Source organism: Bombina bombina, chromosome 4, assembly GCF_027579735.1.
Source record: "Bombina bombina isolate aBomBom1 chromosome 4, aBomBom1.pri, whole genome shotgun sequence".
NCBI lineage: Eukaryota > Metazoa > Chordata > Amphibia > Anura > Bombinatoridae > Bombina > Bombina bombina.
In genome coordinates, this window is record NC_069502.1 from 1,140,576,106 (window position 1) to 1,140,597,356 (window position 21,251).

The following is a 21,251-nucleotide window of genomic DNA, read 5'->3' on the forward strand; positions in this document are numbered from 1 at the left end:
CATATTCCAATGTGCCCAAAAGACAAAATTCATTGTTGCTGAAAGACTTCCCAAAAGTCTCTTCCAGTCTCTCACAGGTAACCCTATCTAACTCTAACATCCCTAACTAAATTCTTATTAAAATAAATCTAATTATTATTAATTAAAATATTCCTATTTAGGAGGGGACGTGTCTGAACAGCGATCTGAACTGGTCGCAATTTCCAGAGCTCCGGCTGATACTCTGTTAATCTGCCGGTTAAAAGGAGAAATTTACCAGCAAACCAAGCTAAATCAGTGTCTGAGGCATCGCAGTACACTGTGAGATCTAATATATCTTATTTCCAGCTGTGTGCATGAAACCGGAGCTTTGAATCAGACAGAGAGGACCTGGTGCGGCGGCACATAACAGGTGGCGCTTCCCCCTCGGTTATCCGAGGTACTTTGCCTTAACCAGACTCTACTACCCTTATCATCAGTCTCCTGACGGAATAAGCAGGGAGTCTCATTACTGGGTCGTTATTATGGCATCCCGACTCACCACAACTGATACTAAAATGGCGGATGAAACAGACTCATGTGGAACCATCAACACCCAATGGCTAAAACTGGAAGTTCTATTTCAACGTCTCATGGACAATGCCCCACAGGACTTTTTAATGAGTTATTATTGTGTGGAAGGCAAAATTCAAACAAACTTTAACTCTACATCGAAGGCAGTCGTTCCTAAGCTGCGCAACCGAATAACAAGGCCTAGACACATGGAAACTGTGCCTGATTTGGTACAGGAACAGCATTATATTAAAGCGCCATCTAGTAGCCCGCAGACAACTGACATGGGAGAAGACATCACTCACGGCTCAACACAGAAAACATGCACAGAGCAAAGAGGATATCTGACAAACACCAATTGCAACAGGGGGTTAGGGGGGGACCCTCGGATCAATATCATCAAAGCAAAAGTACCCTCTTCATCTGCAATCCTGACTCTGATGGCTACAAAACATGTTATAGATCGCTCTACAGAAGCCTCTTCTACCAAGCATTGCAAAGCGCATCAGGAGAATACTAGCAGAGAGACATTGAAAGCGGCAATACTGACCCTAACTTGTAAGGATGGACATTTGCAGCTGGCCTCTAATGTTTTTTCTTGGCGAACCCTCCGGCCATCACAGCCTAAAGCATGGGGTTGAAGCACCACTTCTAGGATGAGAGAACTTAGCAACGTTGCTGATAAGTTATATTACAATTTAATAAGTTCATTGTTTTGGGTTTAGTCTTGAGTGTCTCACAATTTTCAAACACTGTACTATTATAAATATAGCCGATTCCAAGTAGCATTGGACTTTGCATGTCTCTAGGGGTTACCTATAATTATCAAGCAGAACTATAAAAGACCTCTTTTTATTGTGATCGTAGAGAGTAATTAGAATTTTCCTAAGCCCTTAAATGTTTTGTAGTGTCTAGTGGGAGTTGGTGGGGGACCCTAGCGAGGACACTTGTAATACTAAAGCTAGCAAAGGGCCTGCTAAATAGTGAAAGCCATTACCCTACTCCTAAGATGAATTATATTATTATCTCCCCCGTGGCTAACGGCCGGGCTATGGGAGGAGAAAGTTCAGACACAGTTATGCTCATCACAAGAATAATTATGTCCCGGGGTAACTGTAGTACACTGATTGGAATGGGGGCAGGACAAAGTTACTGGTAACATAGCTTTATCCATGATATAAACAGACACAGATATGTGCATTGTTTAGGCACACATTCCCAGATATTTTCTTCATTTTAATATGTGTTAATGTCTAACTTATATCAGTTTTTCCTATATAATAAGATGTGAACACTAGATGGCAGCAAAGTCGCAGAAAAGACCTGTAATTCTGAGTTACAGGGTTGGATCGGGAGTAACTAAGTTAAAGGTTTAAATGTACCAACTGATTTATACCCTTCTGCATGTTAAATAAATTTCCCAAGGAGTAATGCATCGTTAAGGCGTCCGGATTTGGCACCAGCATCTTAATAATTAACGTGGATTTTTTGTTTTAATATTACCTGGTAAACAGATGCTGTTTTTCTTTGTAAGTTTTCTTTTTATTTTGCTTTATGCTTGTTATCACCGAAATAATTTAACCCTGGAAACAATCAAAGAACTGTTTAAGACAGGTCCAAGAGTGACCTATACCGACAAGGGGTAAATAAAATGAGGACTATCTATGCTTTAGAACTTTAAGAACAAATATGCTGAGAATATTTGAAATCTTGTTTTTCTTTTCATCTAATAAGTGTATTGTTTTGTCCTCAATAAAAATATTATAAAAAAAAAATATTCCTATTTTTAATCTAAATACTTACCTATAAAATAAACCCTAAGATAGCTACAATATAATTAATAATACATTGTAGCTATTTAGGTTTATATTTATTTACAGGTAACTTGGTATTTATTTGAACTAGGTACAATAGCTATTAAATAGTTAATAACTATTTAATAGCTACCTAGTTAAAAAAATTACCAATTTACCTGTAAAATAAATCCTAATCCTAAGTTACAAATACACCTACACTATCAATAAATTAAATAAACTACAAATATCTAAACTAAAATACAATAAAATAAAATAAATTACAAAAAAAAACAAACACTAAATTACAAAATATAAAAAAAGATTACAAGATTTTAAGCTAATTACACCTATTCTAAGCCCCCTAATAAAATAATAAAGCCCCCAAAATAGAAAAAATGTCCTTACCCTATTCTAAAATTAAAAAAGTTAACAGCTCTATTACCTTAGCAGCCCTTAAAAGGGCCTTTGCGGGGCATGCCCAAAGAAAGTCAGCTCTTTTGCCTGTAAACCCCCCCCCCCACAATACCACCCACCCCCAACATTACAACCCACCTCCCACATACCCCTACTCTAACCCAAACCCCCCTTAAATAAACCTAACACTACCCCCTGAAGATCTCCCTACCTTGTCTTCACCCGCCGGGCAGAACTCTTCATCCGATCCGGGCGATGTCTTCAATCAAGCGGCAGAGAAGAAGTCTTCCATCCGGGCGATGTCTTCAGCCAAGCGGCAATAGAAGAAGTCTTCCATCCTGGCGATGTCTTCAATCAAGCGGCAGAGAAGAGGTCCTCCATCGGGGCAAAATTTTCTTCCAAGCAGGATCTTCAATCTTCTTTCTTCGCCGTCCTCCGACGCGGAACATCCATCCGGCACGACGACTTCCCCGACGAATGAGGTTCCTTTAAATGACGTCATCCAAGATGGCGTCCGTCGAATTTCCGATTGGCTGATAGGATTCTATCGGAATTAAGGTAGAAAAAATCTGATTGCTTGATTGAATCAGCCAATCAGATTCAGTTCAATCTTAGTCTTAGGAGAGACTTCTATTTATCCTTTTCCATAACTTCTTACTTTCTTCTTTCTAGGTAAAGCCGTGGAAGAGGAAAACTCCATAATTGCAGAGTTCCGAAATCTCAAATGAGCAGTAGTATAGTGTGTTAAATGCTTCTTTGATTATTAAGCCTCAAACAAGATGGCGGCATGGCCATGACATCCATCAGCGTACGATTTGAATGCTGACCTCACTGAGGCACGCAACCAAAAGCACACCTGCACAAGATAAGGCGCCAAATAAAACAGAAAGCAGCAAACACTGGCACCATCTTCAAATGCCTGCGGACATGGGCAGAAGCAGAATCTCACGGCCCAAAAGAGGAATGGCATGCTCCTCAAAGAAGCTCCACCTGCAGCACAGCCTAAATCAATCTGCAAAAAGGGAAGGAGCCAGCTTCCTGTCCATACCAGGACAGAAAACGTGTAATGGGGGAGTTTGTTTTAGGGGTTTGCTTATATTGTGTGTATGTTCGCGGAACCTGTTTCTGTCCCATCCCCCTTTAGGGAAGGGGGCTCTTCAAGTCAATGGGGTATCCATTTAAGGAGCTAAGATATGTCTTGTAATTACAAGGTGTTTACTATCTCTTTATTTAAAAAATTATTGGAAGGTTAAATGTTTATTTTAATGTCCCTTTAAGAGACATGGCTGTATGACAGATTTCAGCAAATTTCTAGAATAATCCCATCAGATGTAAAGCATTTTCTCACCTGCAGTGTTTTTCCGACATTAAAAGCTCCTACAAACGCGGGCCCTGCTGAGTGCTCCATACTTCAAGAATGCCTCTGCGAGGTGCATAGATCACAAGATACTGAGCCACACACGACTTGGTCCTGGGATATTTACAAAAGCAGAAACATTGCCTCTCTCTGATTCCCTTTCATGTATGTCCTCCACTATTTGCATCCATCCAACCTGAGCATCACGGTACCCTTAAACAGGCAAAAATGTAAAGATTAAGAAAAAATTAGACTAACAATACATAAATTCAATTCAATTCTAATTTAAGATGTATATTGTTAACACTTCAGAGAAGAATAGTAAAGACAAACCACTTTCCAATGCATATTTTTTCCATGACAGTATGCAATTTTGTACTGTTACTAAAAAAAAACGAAAATTTATGCTTACCTGCTAAATGTATTTTGTTTCTTGACACGATTAGTCCACGGATCATCTAATTTACTATTGGGAATATCACTCCTGCCCAGCAGGAGGCGGCAAAGAGCACCACAGCAAAGCTGTTAATATCACCTCCCTTCTATCCAACCCCCAGTCATTCGACCAAAGTAAAGGACAGAAAGGGAAGCAACAAGGTGCAGAGGTGCCTGAGGTTTATAACATAACAAAAAATATCCTGCCATCAAAAACAGGGCGGGCCGTGGGACTCATCGTGTCAAGAAAGAAATACATTTATCAGGTAAGGATAAATTTCTTTTTCTTTCTAATGACACGATGAGTCCACGGATCATCTAATTACTATTGGGAATCAATACCCAAGCTAGAGGACATAGATGATAAGGAGGGACAAGACAGGGAACCTAAACAGAAGGCACCACTGCTTGAAGAACCTTTCTCCCAAAAGGAAGCCTCAGCCGAGGCAAAAGTATCAAACTTATAGAATTTTCAAAAAGTATGTAGAGAGGACCAAGTTGTAGCCTTGCAAATCTGTTCCACAGAAGCTTCATTTTTGAATGCCCAGGAAGAGGAAACAGCCCTCATAGAATGAGCCGTAACCTTCTCAGGAGGGTTGCTGTCCAGCAGTCTCATAGGCGAAGCGAATTATACTCATCAGCCACAAAGAAAGAGAAGTAGCCATAGCTTTCTGTCCCTTACGTTTCCCAGAGAAAACTACAAATAGAGCAGAAGACTAACGAAATCCTTAGTCGCCTGTAAATAGAATTTTAGAGCACAAACCACATCTAGGTTGTGTAGAAGACATTCCTTATGAGAAGAAGGATTAGGACATAAAGAAGGAACAACAATCTCCTGATTAATGTTCCGATCTGAAACTACTTTAGGAAGAAAACCCAATTTAGTACGAAAAACAACCTTATTCGGAAGTGGAAAGATAGATAGGGAGACTCATGCTGGTAAAGCCAAGAGTTCAAAGACTCTACGAGCAGAAGAAATAGTAACAAGAAACAAAAGTTTCCAAGATAACAACTTAATATCTAAGGAATGCATAGGTTCAAAAGGAGCCTGCTGAAGAACCTTAAGAACAAGATTAAGACTCCAGGGAGGAGTAACATGTTTTGAACACAGGCCTGATTCTGACCAAGGCCTGACAGAACGATTGAACATCTGGTACCTCTGCCAGACGTTTATGTAACAAAAAAGATAAAAGGTAGAAATTTGACCTTTCAAGGAGCTGAAAAAACCACGCTTAGATAAAATTAAGCGTTCAATCTCCAAGCAGTCAGCTTCAGAGAAACTAGATTTGGATGAAGGAAGAGCCCTTGAAGGACAAGGTCCTTTCTTAGAGGAAGTTTCCAAGGAGGGAAGAGATGACATCTCCACTAGGTCTGCATACCAAATCCTGCGAGGCCAAGCCGGAGCAATGAGAATCACTGACGCCCTCTCTAGCTTGATCCGAGCAATGACCCGAGGAAAGGAGAGCGAATGGAGGAAATAGGTATGCAAGATTGAAATTCCAAGAAACTGCCAGAGCATCCATCAGAACCACCTGAGGGTCCCTAGACCTCAACCCGTACCTCGGGAGCTTGGCATTCTGACAAGATGCCATGAGATCTAGATCCGGCTGTCCCCATTTGAGAATCAAGTTGGAAAATACTTCCGGATGCAATTTGCATTCCCCCGGGTGAAAGGTCTGTCTGCTCAGAAAATCCGCTTCCCAACTGTCCACTCCTGGAATGTGGATCGCAGATAGACAACAGTTTGTGGGTCTCCGCCCACTGAATAATCTTGGAAACCTCTTTCAAGGGCAAAGAACTCTGAGTTTCCACCCTGATGGTTGATGTAAGCCACTGAGGTTATGTCGTCTGACTGAAATCTGATAAACTGGGCAGTAAAGCTAACTGAGGAAAGTCCAGAAGAGCATTGAAGATTGCTCTTAGCTCTAGAATGTTTATGGGGAAGATCAGATTCTTCCCGAGGTCCATGTCCCTTGAGCCCTTAGAAGGCCCCAGACTGCTCCCCAACCTGTCAGGCTTGTGTCCGTAGTCACTATCACCCAGGTAGGTCTGCGAAAACAGTTCCCAGGGAGAGATGGTCCTGAAACAACCACCAAGGAAGAGAATCTCTTGTCATCTGATCCAAATGAATTGGCGGAGACAGATCTGCGTAATCCCCGTTCCACTGTCTGAGGATGCATAACTCCAGAGGTCTGAGATGGAAACGAGCAAAAGGAATAATATCCATGGCGGCTACCATGAGACCGATTACCTCCATACATTGAGCCACTGATGGCTGAGGAGAGGACTGAAGAGACAGACAAGATTAGAAAATCTTGGATTTTCTGACCTCCGTCAGAAATATTTTCATCAAAACGGAATCTATTATGGTTCCCAAAAAGACTACCCTTGTAGATGGAATTAAGGAACTCTTTTCCAGATTCACCTTCCAACCTTGAGAGCGCAGGAAGGATACAAGCATCTCTGTGTGGGAGCTTGCTAGATGAAAAGACTGGGCCTGAACCAGAATGTCGTCCAGATAAGGCGCCATTGCAATACCCTGTAACCGGAGCACTGCCAACTTTGTAAAAAATTCTGGGAGCTGTAGCTAGTCCGAAAGGAAGAGCCACAAACTAGAAGTGTTTGTGGAGAAAAGCAAATCTCAGAAACTTGTGATGATCCCTGTCGATGGGAACATGAAGGTACGCATCCTTTAAATCTACTGTTGTCACAAATTGACCCTCTTGAACTAAGGAAAGAATGGAACGAATGTTTTCCATTTTGAAGGACGGTACTCTGAGGAATTTGTTTAGACTCTTGAGATCCAAGATTGGTCTGAAGGTTCCCTCTTTTTTAGGAACCACAAACAGATTGGAGTACAATCCCAGACCCTGCTCCTGTACTGGAACAGGAACTATCATTCCAATTTTGGATAGATCCTGAACACAACGTAAGAACGCCTCTCTTTTTATCTGGTCTACAGATAATCTTGAGAGAAGTAATCTGCCCCTGGGGGGAAAGGTCTGGAATTCTAGTTTGTATCCCTGGGACACGATGTCTATCGCCCAAGGATCCTGAACATCCCGAACCCAAGCCTGAGCGAAAAAGGAAAGTCTGCCCCCCACAATATCCGGTCCCGTATCGGGGGCAGACCCTTCATGCTGACTTTGAATCATTAGCAGGCTTCTTGGATTGTTTTCCCTTATTCCAAGATTGGTTGGGTCTCCAGGAAGGTTTGGACTGATCCTGTTTTGTAGAGGGAGAGGAAGATTTATCCTTGAAGTTTCGAAAGGAACGAAAATTACTCTGACGTCCCTTCTGCTTAGATTTCTTATCCTGAGGAAGGAAATGACCCTTTCCTCCTGTAAACTCAGAAATAATCTCAGCCAAAGCTGGGCCAAACAAGGTCTTAACGTTGTAAGGAATAGACAAAAGCTTAGACTTAGACGACACATCTGCAGACCAAGATTTCAGCCATAAAACTCTTTGAGCCAGAATGGCAAAACTAGAAATCTTTGCTCCCAACTTGATAATTTGAAGGGAAGCATCAGAAAATGAAAGAATTGGCCAATTTAAGAGCCCTGATCCTGTCCTGGATCTCTTCAACAGAATGTCTGTTTCAAAGCAATCAGACAACGCATCAAACCAGTATGCTGCCATGCTAGAAACGGTAGCAATACACACCGCAGGTTACCATTGTAAACCCTGGTGAACATACATTTTCTTAAGAAAACCCTCCAGTTTATTATCCATAGAGTCCTTAAAAGAACAGCTATCCTCTATGGGAATAGTAGTTTCTCTAGCTAAAGTGGAAACTGCCCCTTCCACCTTGGGGACCGTTTGCCAAGACTCCATGATCGAGTCATCAATGGGAAACATATTCTTAAAAATAGGAGAAAAAGGAATACCCGGCTTCTCTCATTCCTTAACAATAATTTCTCAAGCCCGTTCTGGTACGGGAAAACATTCCAGCATGGAAGGTACATCATAATACTTGTTAAGTTTACTAAACTTTTTAGGGTTGACAATGACAGTAGAGTCAGAGTCGTCCAGAGTAGCCAAAAACTCCTTGAGTAGTAAACGGAGGTGTTCCAGCTTAAACCTGAAGGATACAACTTCAGCATCAGAGGAAGGAATTACACCGTCAGAATCTGAGATTTCACCCTCAGATGCTACTGAAAAATCCTCATCAGATTTATGAGAGGAAACATTCGGAATAGCCACGACCGAGTCAGATACCTTACGCACCGATTCTTTAGACTTACTCTTGCGCTTTCCCTGTAGCATGGGAAAAGCAGACAATGCATCAGAAACTGCAGAAGACATGAGGGAAGAAATGTCTTGCAAGGAGACCCCACCCGGAGCTTGAGAGGAAGAGCAGGGCACTGGTACTAAAATTTGGGACACCTGAGGAGAAAAATGTGTCATATCTTGCACATTGTCAGAAGACTCCTGGATAGCATCCGTCTTAGACAATATAGGATCAAAAAATCTATCCTTAAGATGTAATGTTCTCTCAACACATGAGGAACAAAAAGGAATTGGTAGTTCAATATTAGCATTCAAACATAAAGGACATCTGTAATCTGTAACAGAGTCTTGGTCCATATTAACAGAATAAATATAAATAATTAAATTATGAGAAAAAAATAAAGAAAAAAACGTTACTGTTTCTTTAAATTTTAAAATAAAACTGCTTTATTTTTGATGCAATGCAAAAACGCCTTATTTTACAAGATATTGAGTAATAAAAACGTCTTAACACCTCAAACAGCCTCTACACCTCAGCAATAGGTTTGCCGAGGTGCCTATTAAAAAGAAACTGCTTTATTTTTTAAAACCTGAATCTAGGCTGGAGCTGTTTCAGTAATGACAGGCTACAAATGACAGTTAAACTTGAAAAACGATAAGATGCAGATATCTCTCCTCCATACACAGGAAGTGAGAGAATAACAAATGCGCAATAGATACATTTTTACCTCACACAAGCCCCGTCCATCGTGGGCGTGTCAAAAAACGTCTCAGCAGACATCTTAATGCAAAAAACATTAACAAAACCACCAAAATGAGCCAAGTTCTCCTCAAGTCCCCAGTGCCTGCAATACTGCCATACATAATCCCCCTTACAACACTAGGAGTAATGTATTAAAAATCCCTGTCAGGGAAATAGTAAAGTGCCATGTTTTTTTCTTAAAGCTGCTTAAGAAAATAAATTAGCACTTACCTCAATAAATCTGCCTGGCAGCAAGGCAGCTTACTAGGTTTGCAGAGGTCCTTTCCCTCACATTGACCTGTGGAAAATAATAATAAGGGCAGCAACTTTAAATCTGAGGGAGGCGCAGTGAGAATTATGTCCCACAAGTTTCTTTTGCTTAAAAGCTACCAATGCTCTACTAAAGAGACTAAAATGGACTACAGCTACACCCTGGAAGAAAAACAGCACATACTAGTACTGCAAATAAAATTAAAAAAAACTTGATTGTAGAATCTTTCCAGACATCTAACTTTACCACTTCCTTACTCTAAAGTAGGCAAAGAGAATGACTGGGGGTTGGATAGAAGGGAGGTGATATTTAACAGCTTTGCTGTGGTGCTCTTTGCCGCCTCCTGCTGGGCAGGAGTGATATACCCAATACTAATTAGATGATCAGTGGACTCATCGTGTCATTAGAAAGAAAAAGAAAACCTAAGCAAGCAGTCAAGAGTACATCATTTTTAAAATGTCCATATACTCCACAATAATATTCCCCTTTGGTTACTCACAGTTGATGGTTTATAGCCTTCTTTATCATATATTTTACATTAATGTTTTAGATCTCTCTTTAGCGGAGACAAACTGCCACTCTGCCCAACGCATCACTTGCTTGTATGGTTTACAATATGGCCCTCACGACAGAGAAGCAATAGTGACCGGACCTCCAGTGAAGGAATCTTTGGAGACAGGATTCCTCAACCGGGTGAACTAGGTTTCCTTTGGTCCTCCTTAGCCGAATCTTAGAGCAAGACTCCTGCTCTAGGTTCCAGCTAGTAAATACAGTTACACTAGCCTAGGAAAAGGCCTTGATGTGCAGTCGAACAAAAATTGTAGTAAAGAACTATATTCACACCCTCTTTGAAGCGCCACCTAACAGAAGTCCCTTTATCCTTTTTTGACCCCTGTGATGTGCAGCTGGCACCTTAATTTTTAGTCTGTCTCTTAATTTTAACATGACTTTATCAAGACTTGCATTGACTTATAAATACACTAAATGTAATGTTCAAACTCTGAAATTCAATAAATCAAATCAAGTACCCAAGACCATGTAAATGCTCTCCTAAGCTATCTATGAATGACAACTTTGGATTATAAATGATTTTGAGCTGATATGATTTTAACTTTTAGTGTTTCACAACCAATGGACAATAACATATAATTTTTAGCGAAGCTATAGAGGCTGAAAAAAGCAAAACAGCATCATCATGTCTATTTGTAGGTGGACACATCCAGATACCATATCCAGAAGAGTCATAGCTCTTTGCCATTATGTTAGAATAGTGTTATTAAAAATTTTAAGCATAAAGGGAATACAGTCACATTTTCTATCTTAATTCAAAACATCAACAAAAAGAAAATACCTTTCCACATTCTAATTGCAAGTCCTCTTCCCACATCCAATAAAATGACTCTCCCAAAGTCATCAGTTACGGCTGCCAAGGTGTTACATGGGGAAAGGCTGATGCTTTCTCCAAGACGTCTTGAATCTGGGAGGCCAAACCTAAAATTAAAAGCTTGTACGTTATAAAAACCATATTATCAGTCAATTAATTCCAAATAAACTATTCTTCCAAAAATGTAAAACCTAAATACAAAAAAATGTTGTTGCTCATGTTTACAGAACAAACACATATTACCATATTCATTGGGAAAAAAGTGTCTAAATAAAGTATTACAGCATTTTATTATTAAACTAAATTATGATTGTTAACTATCGCCTAGATTACGAGTTTTGAGCGATATAGGGAAATTAACGAACGCAACAAAAGTGGTGTTATTTAATCCCCTATAGCGCTGCCATTACAAGTTTTAAAAAACCCAGCTTGTGTGGGCGATATGAGGTTTTTAAGCTCATATCGCACCAAAAACAAGCGCTGATTTGACGTGCTCATGCACGCTTTCCCTATAGACATCAATGGGGAGAGCAGGTCAGAAAAAAACACCTGCGATCGCAGAAAGAAAAGCTCCGTAACGCAACACCATTGATGTCATGGGGAAAAATAAAATACGGTTTAAACCTAACATAAACCCCACATCTAAACACCCCTAATCTGCTGCCCCCGACATCGCCAACGCCTGCCTAACTTATTAACCCCTAATCTGCCGCTCCCGATATAGCCGCCACCTAAATAAAAGGTATTAACCCCTAATCTGCCGCTCCCAAAATTGCAGCCACTATACTAAAGTTATTAACCCCTACTCCGCCGCACCCCAACATCGCCCACACTATAATAAATATATTAACCCCTATTCCACCGCTATCCGACATCGCCGCAACTAAATAAAGCTATGAATCCCTAAACCTCAGGCCTTCCACATCACTACCACTAAATAAACCTATTAACCCCTAAACCCCCAGCCCCACACATCGCAACAACCCAAATTAAACTATTAACCCCTAATGTCACCCTAAACCTAAACACCCCCTAACTTTAACATAATTAAAATTAAGCTAAATTAAACTTATAATTATTAACTAAATAAACCAATTACCCCTAAACCGCCAGCCCCCCACATCGCAACAACCTAAATTAAAATATATTAACCCCTAAACCTAACACTCCCCTAACTTTAGCATAATTAAAATATAGCTAAATTAATCTTACAATTATTAACTAAATAATATCTATTTAAAACTAAATACATACTTACCTGTGAAATAAAACCTAAGCTAGATACAATATAACTAAAAGTTATATTGTAGCTAGCTTAGGTTTTATTTTTATTTCACAGGTAAGTTTGTATTTATTTTAACTAGGTAGACTAGTTAGTAAATAGTTATTAACTATTTATAACTACCTAGTTAAAATAAATACAAAATTACCTATCAAATAAAACCTAAGCTACCTTACACTAAAACCTAAAATTACAAAAATAAAAAAAAAATTATCCAAAAAAGAAACAAAAAATATTCCTATTCTAATACCCTTTAAAAAAAAAAAAAAAAAACAACAACAAAAGACACCCGAAAATAAAAAAGCCTAATCTAAAATAAACTACCAAGGGCCCTTAAAGGGGTCTTTTGTATGGCATTGCCCTAAGTTAAAGGAAAAGTAAACTTTGACACACAGCTTTTGCAAGTAATACTAAAATAAGTATGAGTTTCATTCATCATTTTTTACTTCTATATATTACATTGTTTTAAACTACCTTTCACACCGAGCGCTGCTATTGTCGTAACTCTGCCTGTCAATTTTTTTAAATTTGTTTAGAGATGACGATTACCCTTTAGACCGTTTCTATTGGTCCCCCACTGGCGTCCCAATAGACAACATTACTGCCCAATACTATCAATACGAGGGCGTAACTCTACAAATTTGCGACCACATCATATGCGCAATATAGGGAGACTGACAAGAATACGCACGAATGTACACGTAAGAGCGGGTGGGACCGCTCTGACGTGTAAAGTATAGAAATACGGAAATGGTCGGGTGGGAGGAATGAATAAGGAAAAAGATATGAGATTTACGGTCAAAATAAATGGAAAAACATAATTTATGTAAGAACTTACCTGATAAATTCATTTCTTTCATATTAGCAAGAGTCCATGAGCTAGTGACGTATGGGATATACATTCCTACCAGGAGGGGCAAAGTTTCCCAAACCTCAAAATGCCTATAAATACACCCCTCACCACACCCACAAATCAGTTTAACGCATAGCCAAGAAGTGGGGTGATAAGACAAAGTGCGAAAGCATAAAAAAAATAAGGAATTGGAATAATTGTGCTTTATACAAGAAAATCATAACCACCACAAAAAAGGGTGGGCCTCATGGACTCTTGCTAATATGAAATAAATGAATTTATCAGGTAAGTTCTTACATAAATTATGTTTTCTTTCATGTAATTAGCAAGAGTCCATGAGCTAGTGACGTATGGGATAATGACTACCCAAGATGTGGATCTTCCACGCAAGAGTCACTAGAGAGGGAGAGATAAAATAAAGACAGCCAATTCCGCTGAAAATAATCCACACCCAAAATAAAGTTTAAATCTTATAATGAAAAAAACTGAAATTATAAGCAGAAGAATCAAACTGAAACAGCTGCCTGAAGTACTTTTCTACCAAAAACTGCTTCAGAAGAAGAAAACACATCAAAATGATAGAATTTAGTAAAAGTATGCAAAGAAGACCAAGTTGCTGCTTTGCAAATCTGATCAACCGAAGCTTCATTCCTAAACGCCCAGGAAGTAGAAACTGACCTAGTAGAATGAGCTGTAATCCTTTGAGGCGGAGTTTTACCCGACTCGACATAAGCATGATGAATTAAAGATTTCAACCAAGATGCCAAAGAAATGGCAGAGGCCTTCTGACCTTTCCTAGAACCGGAAAAGATAACAAATAGACTAGAAGTCTTTCGGAAATTCTTAGTAGCTTCAACATAATATTTCAAAGCTCTAACTACATCCAAAGAATGCAATGATCTCTCCTTAGAATTCTTAGGATTAGGACACAATGAAGGAACCACAATTTCTCTACTAATGTTGTTAGAATTCACAACCTTAGGAAAAAATTTAAAAGAAGTTCGCAACACCGCCTTATCCTGATGAAAAATCAGAAAAGGAGACTCACAAGAAAGAGCAGATAATTCAGAAACTCTTCTAGCAGAAGAGATGGCCAAAAGAAACAAAACTTTCCAAGAAAGTAATTTAATGTCCAGTGAATGCATAGGTTCAAACGGAGGAGCTTGAAGAGCCCCCAGAACTAAATTCAAACTCCAAGGAGGAGAAATTGACTTAATAACAGGTTTTATACGAACCAAAGCTTGTACAAAACAATGAATATCAGGAAGATTAGCAATCTTTCTGTGAAAAAGAACAGAAAGAGCAGAGATTTGTCCTTTCAAGGAACTTGCAGACAAACCTTTATCCAAACCATCCTGAAGAAACTGTAAAATTCTCGGAATTCTAAAAGAATGCCAGGAAAAATGATGAGAAAGACACCAAAAAATGTAAGTCTTCCAGACTCGATAATATATCTTCCTAGATACAGATTTACAAGCCTGTAACATAGTATTAATCACAGAGTCAGAGAAACCTCTTTGACTAAGAATCAAGCGTTCAATCTCCATACCTTCAAATTTAAGGATTTGAGATCCTGATGGAAAAAGGACCTTGTGACAGAAGGTCTGGTCTTAACGGAAGAGTCCACGGTTGGCAAGAGGTCATCCGGACAAGATCCGCATACCAAAACCTGTGAGGCCATGCTGGATCCACCAGCAGAACAAACGAGCATTCCTTCAGAATCTTGGAGATTACTCTTGGAAGAAGAACTAGAGGCGGAAAGATATAGGCAGGATGATACTTCCAAGGAAGTGACAATGCATCCACTGCTTCCACCTGAGGATCCCTGGATCTGGACAGATACCTTGGAAGTTTCTTGTTTAGATGAGAAGCCATCAGATCTATTTCTGGAAGCCCCCACATTTGAACAATCTGAAGAAATACCTCTGGGTGAAGAGACCATTCACCCGGATGTAACGTTTGACGACTGAGATAATCCGCTTCCCAATTGTCTATACCTGGGATATGAACCGCAGAAATTAGACAGGAGCTGGATTCCGCCCTTCTTTCATAGCCAGAGGGCTGTGAGTCCCTCCTTGATGATTGATATATGCCACAGTTGTGACATTGTCTGTCTGAAAACAAATGAACGATTCTCTCTTTAGAAGAGGCCATGACTGAAGAGCTCTGAAAATTGCACGGAGTTCCAAAATATTGATTGGCAATCTCACCTCCTGAGATTCCCAAACCCCTTGTGCTGTCAGAGACCCCCAAACAGCTCCCCAACCTGTCAGACTTGCATCTGTTGAAATCACAGTCCAGGTCGGAAGAACAAAAGAAGCCCCCTGAACTAAACGATGGTGATCTGTCCACCACGTCAGAGAGTGTCGTACAATCGGTTTTAAAGATATCAATTGAGATATCTTTGTGTAATCCCTGCACCACTGGTTCAGCATACAGAGCTGAAGAGGTCGCATGTGAAAACGAGCAAAGGGGATCGCGTCCGATGCAGCAGTCATAAGACCTAGAATTTCCATGCATAAGGCTACCGAAGGGAATGATTGAGACTGAAGGTTTCGACAAGCTGAAATCAATTTTAGACGTCTCATGTTCGTTAGTGACAGAGTCATGGACACTGAATCTATCTGGAAACCTAAAAAGGTTACCCTTGTCTGAGGAATCAATGAACTTTTCGGTAAATTGATCCTCCAACCATGATCTTGAAGAAACAATACAAGTCGATTCGTATGAGATTCTGCTAAATGTGAAGACTGAGCAAGTACCAAGATATCGTCCAAATAAGGAAATACCACAATACCCTGTTCTCTGATTACAGACAGAAGGGCACCGAGAACCTTTGTAAAAATCCATGGAGCTGTTGCTAGGCCAAACGGCAGAGCCACAAACTGGTAATGCTTGTCTAGGAAAGAGAATCTCAGAAACTGAAAGTGATCTGGATGAATCGGAATATGCAGATATGCATCCTGTAAATCTATTGTGGACATATAATGCCCTTGCTGAACAAAAGGCAGGATAGTCCTTATAGTTACCATTTTGAATGTTGGTATCCTTACATAATGATTCAATATTTTTAAATCCAGAACTGGTCTGAAGGAATTCTCCTTCTTTGGTACAATGAAGAGATTTGAATAAAACCCCAGTCCCTGTTCCAGAACTGGAACTGGCATAATTACTCCAGCCAACTCTAGATCTGAAACACATTTCAGAAATGCTTGAGCCTTCGCTGGATTTACTGGGACACGGGAAAGAAAAAATCTCTTTGCAGGAGGCCTTATCTTGAAGCCAATTCTGTACCCTTCTGAAACAATGTTCTGAATCCAAAGATTGTGAATTGAATTGATCCAAATTTCTTTGAAAAATCGTAATCTGCCCCCTACCAGCTGGGCTGGAATGAGGGCCGCACCTTCATGTGGACTTTGGAGCTGGCTTTGGTTTTCTAAAAGGCTTGGATTTATTCCAGACTGGAGATGGTTTCCAAACTGATACCGCTCCTGTGGGTGAAGGATCAGGCTTTTGTTCCTTATTGTGACGAAAGGAACGAAAACGATTATTAGACCTAAATTTACCTTTAGATTTTTTATCCTGTGGTAAAAAAGTTCCTTTCCCTCCAGTAACAGTTGAGATAATAGAATCCAACTGTGAACCAAATAATTTATTACCCTGGAAAGAAAGTGAAAGCAAAGTTGACTTAGAAGACATATCAGCATTCCAAGTTTTAAGCCATAAAGCTCTTCTAGCTAAAATGGCTAGAGACATATACCTGACATCAACCCTAATGATATCAAAGATGGCATCACAAATAAAGTTATTAGCATGTTGAAGAAGATTAACAATGCTATGAGAATTATGATCTGTTACTTGTTGCGCTAAAGCTTCCAACCAAAAAGTTGAAGCTGCAGCAACATCCGCTAAAGATATAGCAGGTCTAAGAAGATAACCTGAACATAAGTAAGCTTTTCTTAGAAAGGATTCAATTTTCCTATCTAAAGGATCTTTAAAGGAAGTACTATTTGCCGTAGGAATAGTAGTACGTTTAGCAAGAGTAGAGATAGCCCCATCAACCTTAGGGATTTTGTCCCAAAACTCTAATCTGTCAGATGGCACAGGATATAATTGCTTAAAACATTTAGAAGGAGTAAATGAATTACCCAAATTATTCCATTCCCTGGAGATTACTTCAGAAATAGCATCAGGGACAGGAAAAACCTCTGGAATAACTACAGGAGATTTAAAAACCTTATTTAAACGTTTAGATTTAGTATCAAGAGGACCAGAATCCTCTATTTCTAATGCAATTAAGACTTCTTTAAGTAAAGAACGAATAAATTCCATTTTGAATAAATATGAGATTTATCAGCATCAACCTCTGAAACAGAATCCTCTGAACCAGAGGAATCATTATCAGAATCAGAATGATGATGTTCATTTAAAAATTCATCTGAAAAATGAGAAGTTTTAAAAGACCTTTTACGTTTACTAGAAGGAGGAATAACAGACATAGCCTTCTTAATGGATTTAGAAACAAAATCTCTTATGTTAACAGGAACACTCTGAGTATTAGATGTTGATGGAACAACAACAGGTAATGTAACATTACTAAAGGAAATATTATCTGCATTAACAAGTTGTCATGACATTCATTACAAACAACAGCTGGAGGAACAGATACCACAAGTTTACAGCAAATACACTTAACTTTGGTAGATCCAGCACTAGGCAGCGGTTTTCCAGAAGTATCTTCTGACTCAGGGTCAATCTGGGACATCTTGCAATATGTAATAGAAAAAACAACATATAAAGCAAAATTGATCAAATTCCTTAAATGACAGTTTCAGGAATGGGAAAAAATGCCAGTGAACAAGCTTCTAGCAACCAGAAGCAATAAACAAAGAGACTAAAATAATGTGGAGACAATAGTGACGCCCAAAATTTTTAGCGCCAAAAAAGACGCCCACATTTTTTGGCGCCTAAAGGCTTTTGGCGCCAAAAATGACGCCACATCCGGAACGCCGACACTTTTGGCGCAAAAAAAGTCAAAAATGACGCAACTTCCGGCGACACGTATGACGCCAGAAACCAATAAAAAAAAATTTGCGCCAAAAAAGTCCGTGCCAAGAATGACGCAATAAAATGAAGCATTTTCAGCCCCCGCGAGCCTAACAGCCCACAGGGAAAAAGTCAAATTTTAAGTTAAGAAAAAAATTGATTTATTCATATGCATTATCCCAAATATGAAACTGACTGTCTGAAATAAGGAACGTTGAACATCCTGAATCAAGGCAAATAAATGTTTAAACACATATATTTAGAACTTTATATAAAAGTGCCCAACCATAGCTTAGAGTGTCACAGAAAATAAGACTTACTTACCCCAGGACACTCATCTACATGTAGTAGAAAGCCAAACCAGTACTGAAACGAGAATCAGTAGAGGTAATGGTATATATAAGAGTATATTGTCGATCTGAAAAGGGAGGTAAGAGATGAATCTCTACGACCGATAACAGAGAACCTATGAAATAGACCCCGTAGAAGGAGATCATTGAATTCAAATAGGCAATACTCTCTTCACATCCCTCTGACATTCACTGCACGCTGAGAGGAAAACTGGGCTCCAACCTGCTGCGGAGCGCATATCAACGTAGAATCTAGCACAAACTTACTTCACCACCTCCATAGGAGGCAAAGTTTGTAAAACTGATTTGTGGGTGTGGTGAGGGGTGTATTTATAGGCATTTTGAGGTTTGGGAAACTTTGCCCCTCCTGGTAGGAATGTATATCCCATACGTCACTAGCTCATGGACTCTTGCTAATTACATGAAAGAAATAATAATCTTTATATTAAAAAAAAGTTAGCGACTTTAGTTGTTATCTCACACACATAAATGTATTACATTAATACAGATGCTGGAAATGTACTTTCACTTTAAACAGCTACAAAAAAAAAAAAAACACACACCCCCTAACAGTTTACAAACCCCCACCCCCCAAACTACCAGGTGCCCTTAAAAGGGCCTTTTGTAGGGCATTGCCCTAAAGATAATAGCTATTTTCCTACAAAAGAAAACAAACACCCCCTAAAAAATACATTACACAAAATAAACAAATTATCAAAAATAATAAAAATTATTCCTATTCTAATACCCATTAAAAAAACGCTCCAAAATAAAAAACATAATCTAATATTTAGCTTTTTTACTGCCCAAACCCTAATCTAAAAATAAAACCCACCCAAAAAACCCTTAAAAAACACTAACCCCAAGATGATCCACTTACAGTTTTTGAAGTCCCGCTTGAACGATCTTCATCCCGGCTGAGAAGCCCTCATCCAGGCGGCCAGATGTCTTCATCCAGACGGCTTCTTCAATCTTCATCCCGGCAGCGAAGTCCTCTTCCAAGCAGCGAGAAGTCTTCATCCAGGCGGCCTCTTCAATCTTCATCTAGGCGGCATCTTCTATCTTGATCCCGGCGGCGCGGAGCGGGTCCATTCTGAAGATATCCGTTTGCGGAGCATCCTCTTCATACGGTCGTCACCATACACTGAATCTTCAATGCAGAGTACGCAATCCAAGATGGCGTCCCTTGCATTCCTATTGGCTGAAAAATTTGAATCAGCCAATAGGAATTAGAGCTGCTAAAATCCTATTGACTGTTCAAATCAGCCAATAGGATTCAAGCAGCTCTCATTCTATTGGTTTAGGGGTTAATAAATTTCATTAGTGGTGGCAATGTCAGGAGTGGCAGATTAGGGGTTAATAAGTTTAATATAGTGTTTGCAATGCGGGAGGGCGTCGGTTTCGGGGTTAATAGGTAGTTTATGGGTGTTTAGTGTACTTTTTAACATATTAGTTATGAGTTTTATGTTACAGCTTTGTAGCGTAAAACTCATAACTACTGACTTTAGATAGCTGTACAGATCTTGTCGTTTTAGGCTGTAACGCTCGCTTTTTATCCTGACCGTAAAACTTGTAATACCAGCGGTATGGGAATCCCATGAAAAAAACACGTCATTTTTACGAGTGCGGTACTGACGTTGCGTTATAGGATAAAAGGCTTGCAATACACCTATACCGACAAGACTCGTAATGGCTGCGGTGCTGTTTTAACGCTGAAAAACATAATTTATGCTTACCTGATAAATTCCTTTCTTCTGTTGTGTGATCAGTCCACGGGTCATCATTACTTCTGGGATATAACTCCTCCCCAACAGGAAATGCAAGAGGATTCACCCAGCAGAGCTGCATATAGCTCCTCCCCTCTACGTCACTCCCAGTCATTCGACCAAGAATCAACGAGAAAGGAGAAACCAAGGGTGAAGTGGTGACTGGAGTATAATTTAAAAGATATTTACCTGCCTTAAAACAGGGCGGGGCCGTGGACTGATCACACAACAGAAGAAAGGAATTTATCAGGTAAGCATAAATTATGTTTTCTTCTGTTATGTGTGATCAGTCCACGGGTCATCATTACTTCTGGGATACCAATACCAAAGCAAAAGTACACGGATGACGGGAGGGATAGGCAGGCTCATTATACAGAAGGAACCACTGCCTGAAGAACCTTTCTCCCAAAAATAGCCTCCGAAGAAGCAAAAGTGTCAAATTTGTAAAATTTGGAAAAAATATGAAGCGAAGACCAAGTTGCAGCCTTGCAAATCTGTTCAACAGAGGCCTCATTCTTAAAGGCCCAAGTGGAAGCTACAGCTCTAGTGGAATGAGCTGTAATTCTTTCAGGAGGCTGCTGTCCAGCAGTCTCATAGGCTAAACGTATTATGCTACGAAGCCAAAAGGAGAGAGAGGTAGCAGAAGCTTTTTGACCTCTCCTCTGTCCAGAATAAACGACAAACAGGGAAGAAGTTTGGCGAAAATCTTTAGTTGCCTGCAAGTAGAACTTGAGGGCACGAACTACATCCAGATTGTGTAGAAGACGTTCCTTCTTTGAAGAAGGATTTGGACA

The 21,251-nt window shown here is 39.7% G+C and overlaps 1 protein-coding gene across 1 annotated transcript in view; it reads right to left on the reverse strand.

Moving 5' to 3' along the window:
* The window catches only part of RAB3GAP2 (RAB3 GTPase activating non-catalytic protein subunit 2), a 470,453-nt gene that overhangs the window by 272,279 nt on the left and 176,923 nt on the right, over positions 1-21,251 (reverse strand). The window contains 3 exon segments of the mRNA XM_053712514.1: positions 4,090-4,199; positions 4,202-4,311; positions 11,128-11,267. Of these exon segments, the coding sequence (XP_053568489.1) occupies positions 4,090-4,199; positions 4,202-4,311; positions 11,128-11,267 (360 nt within the window).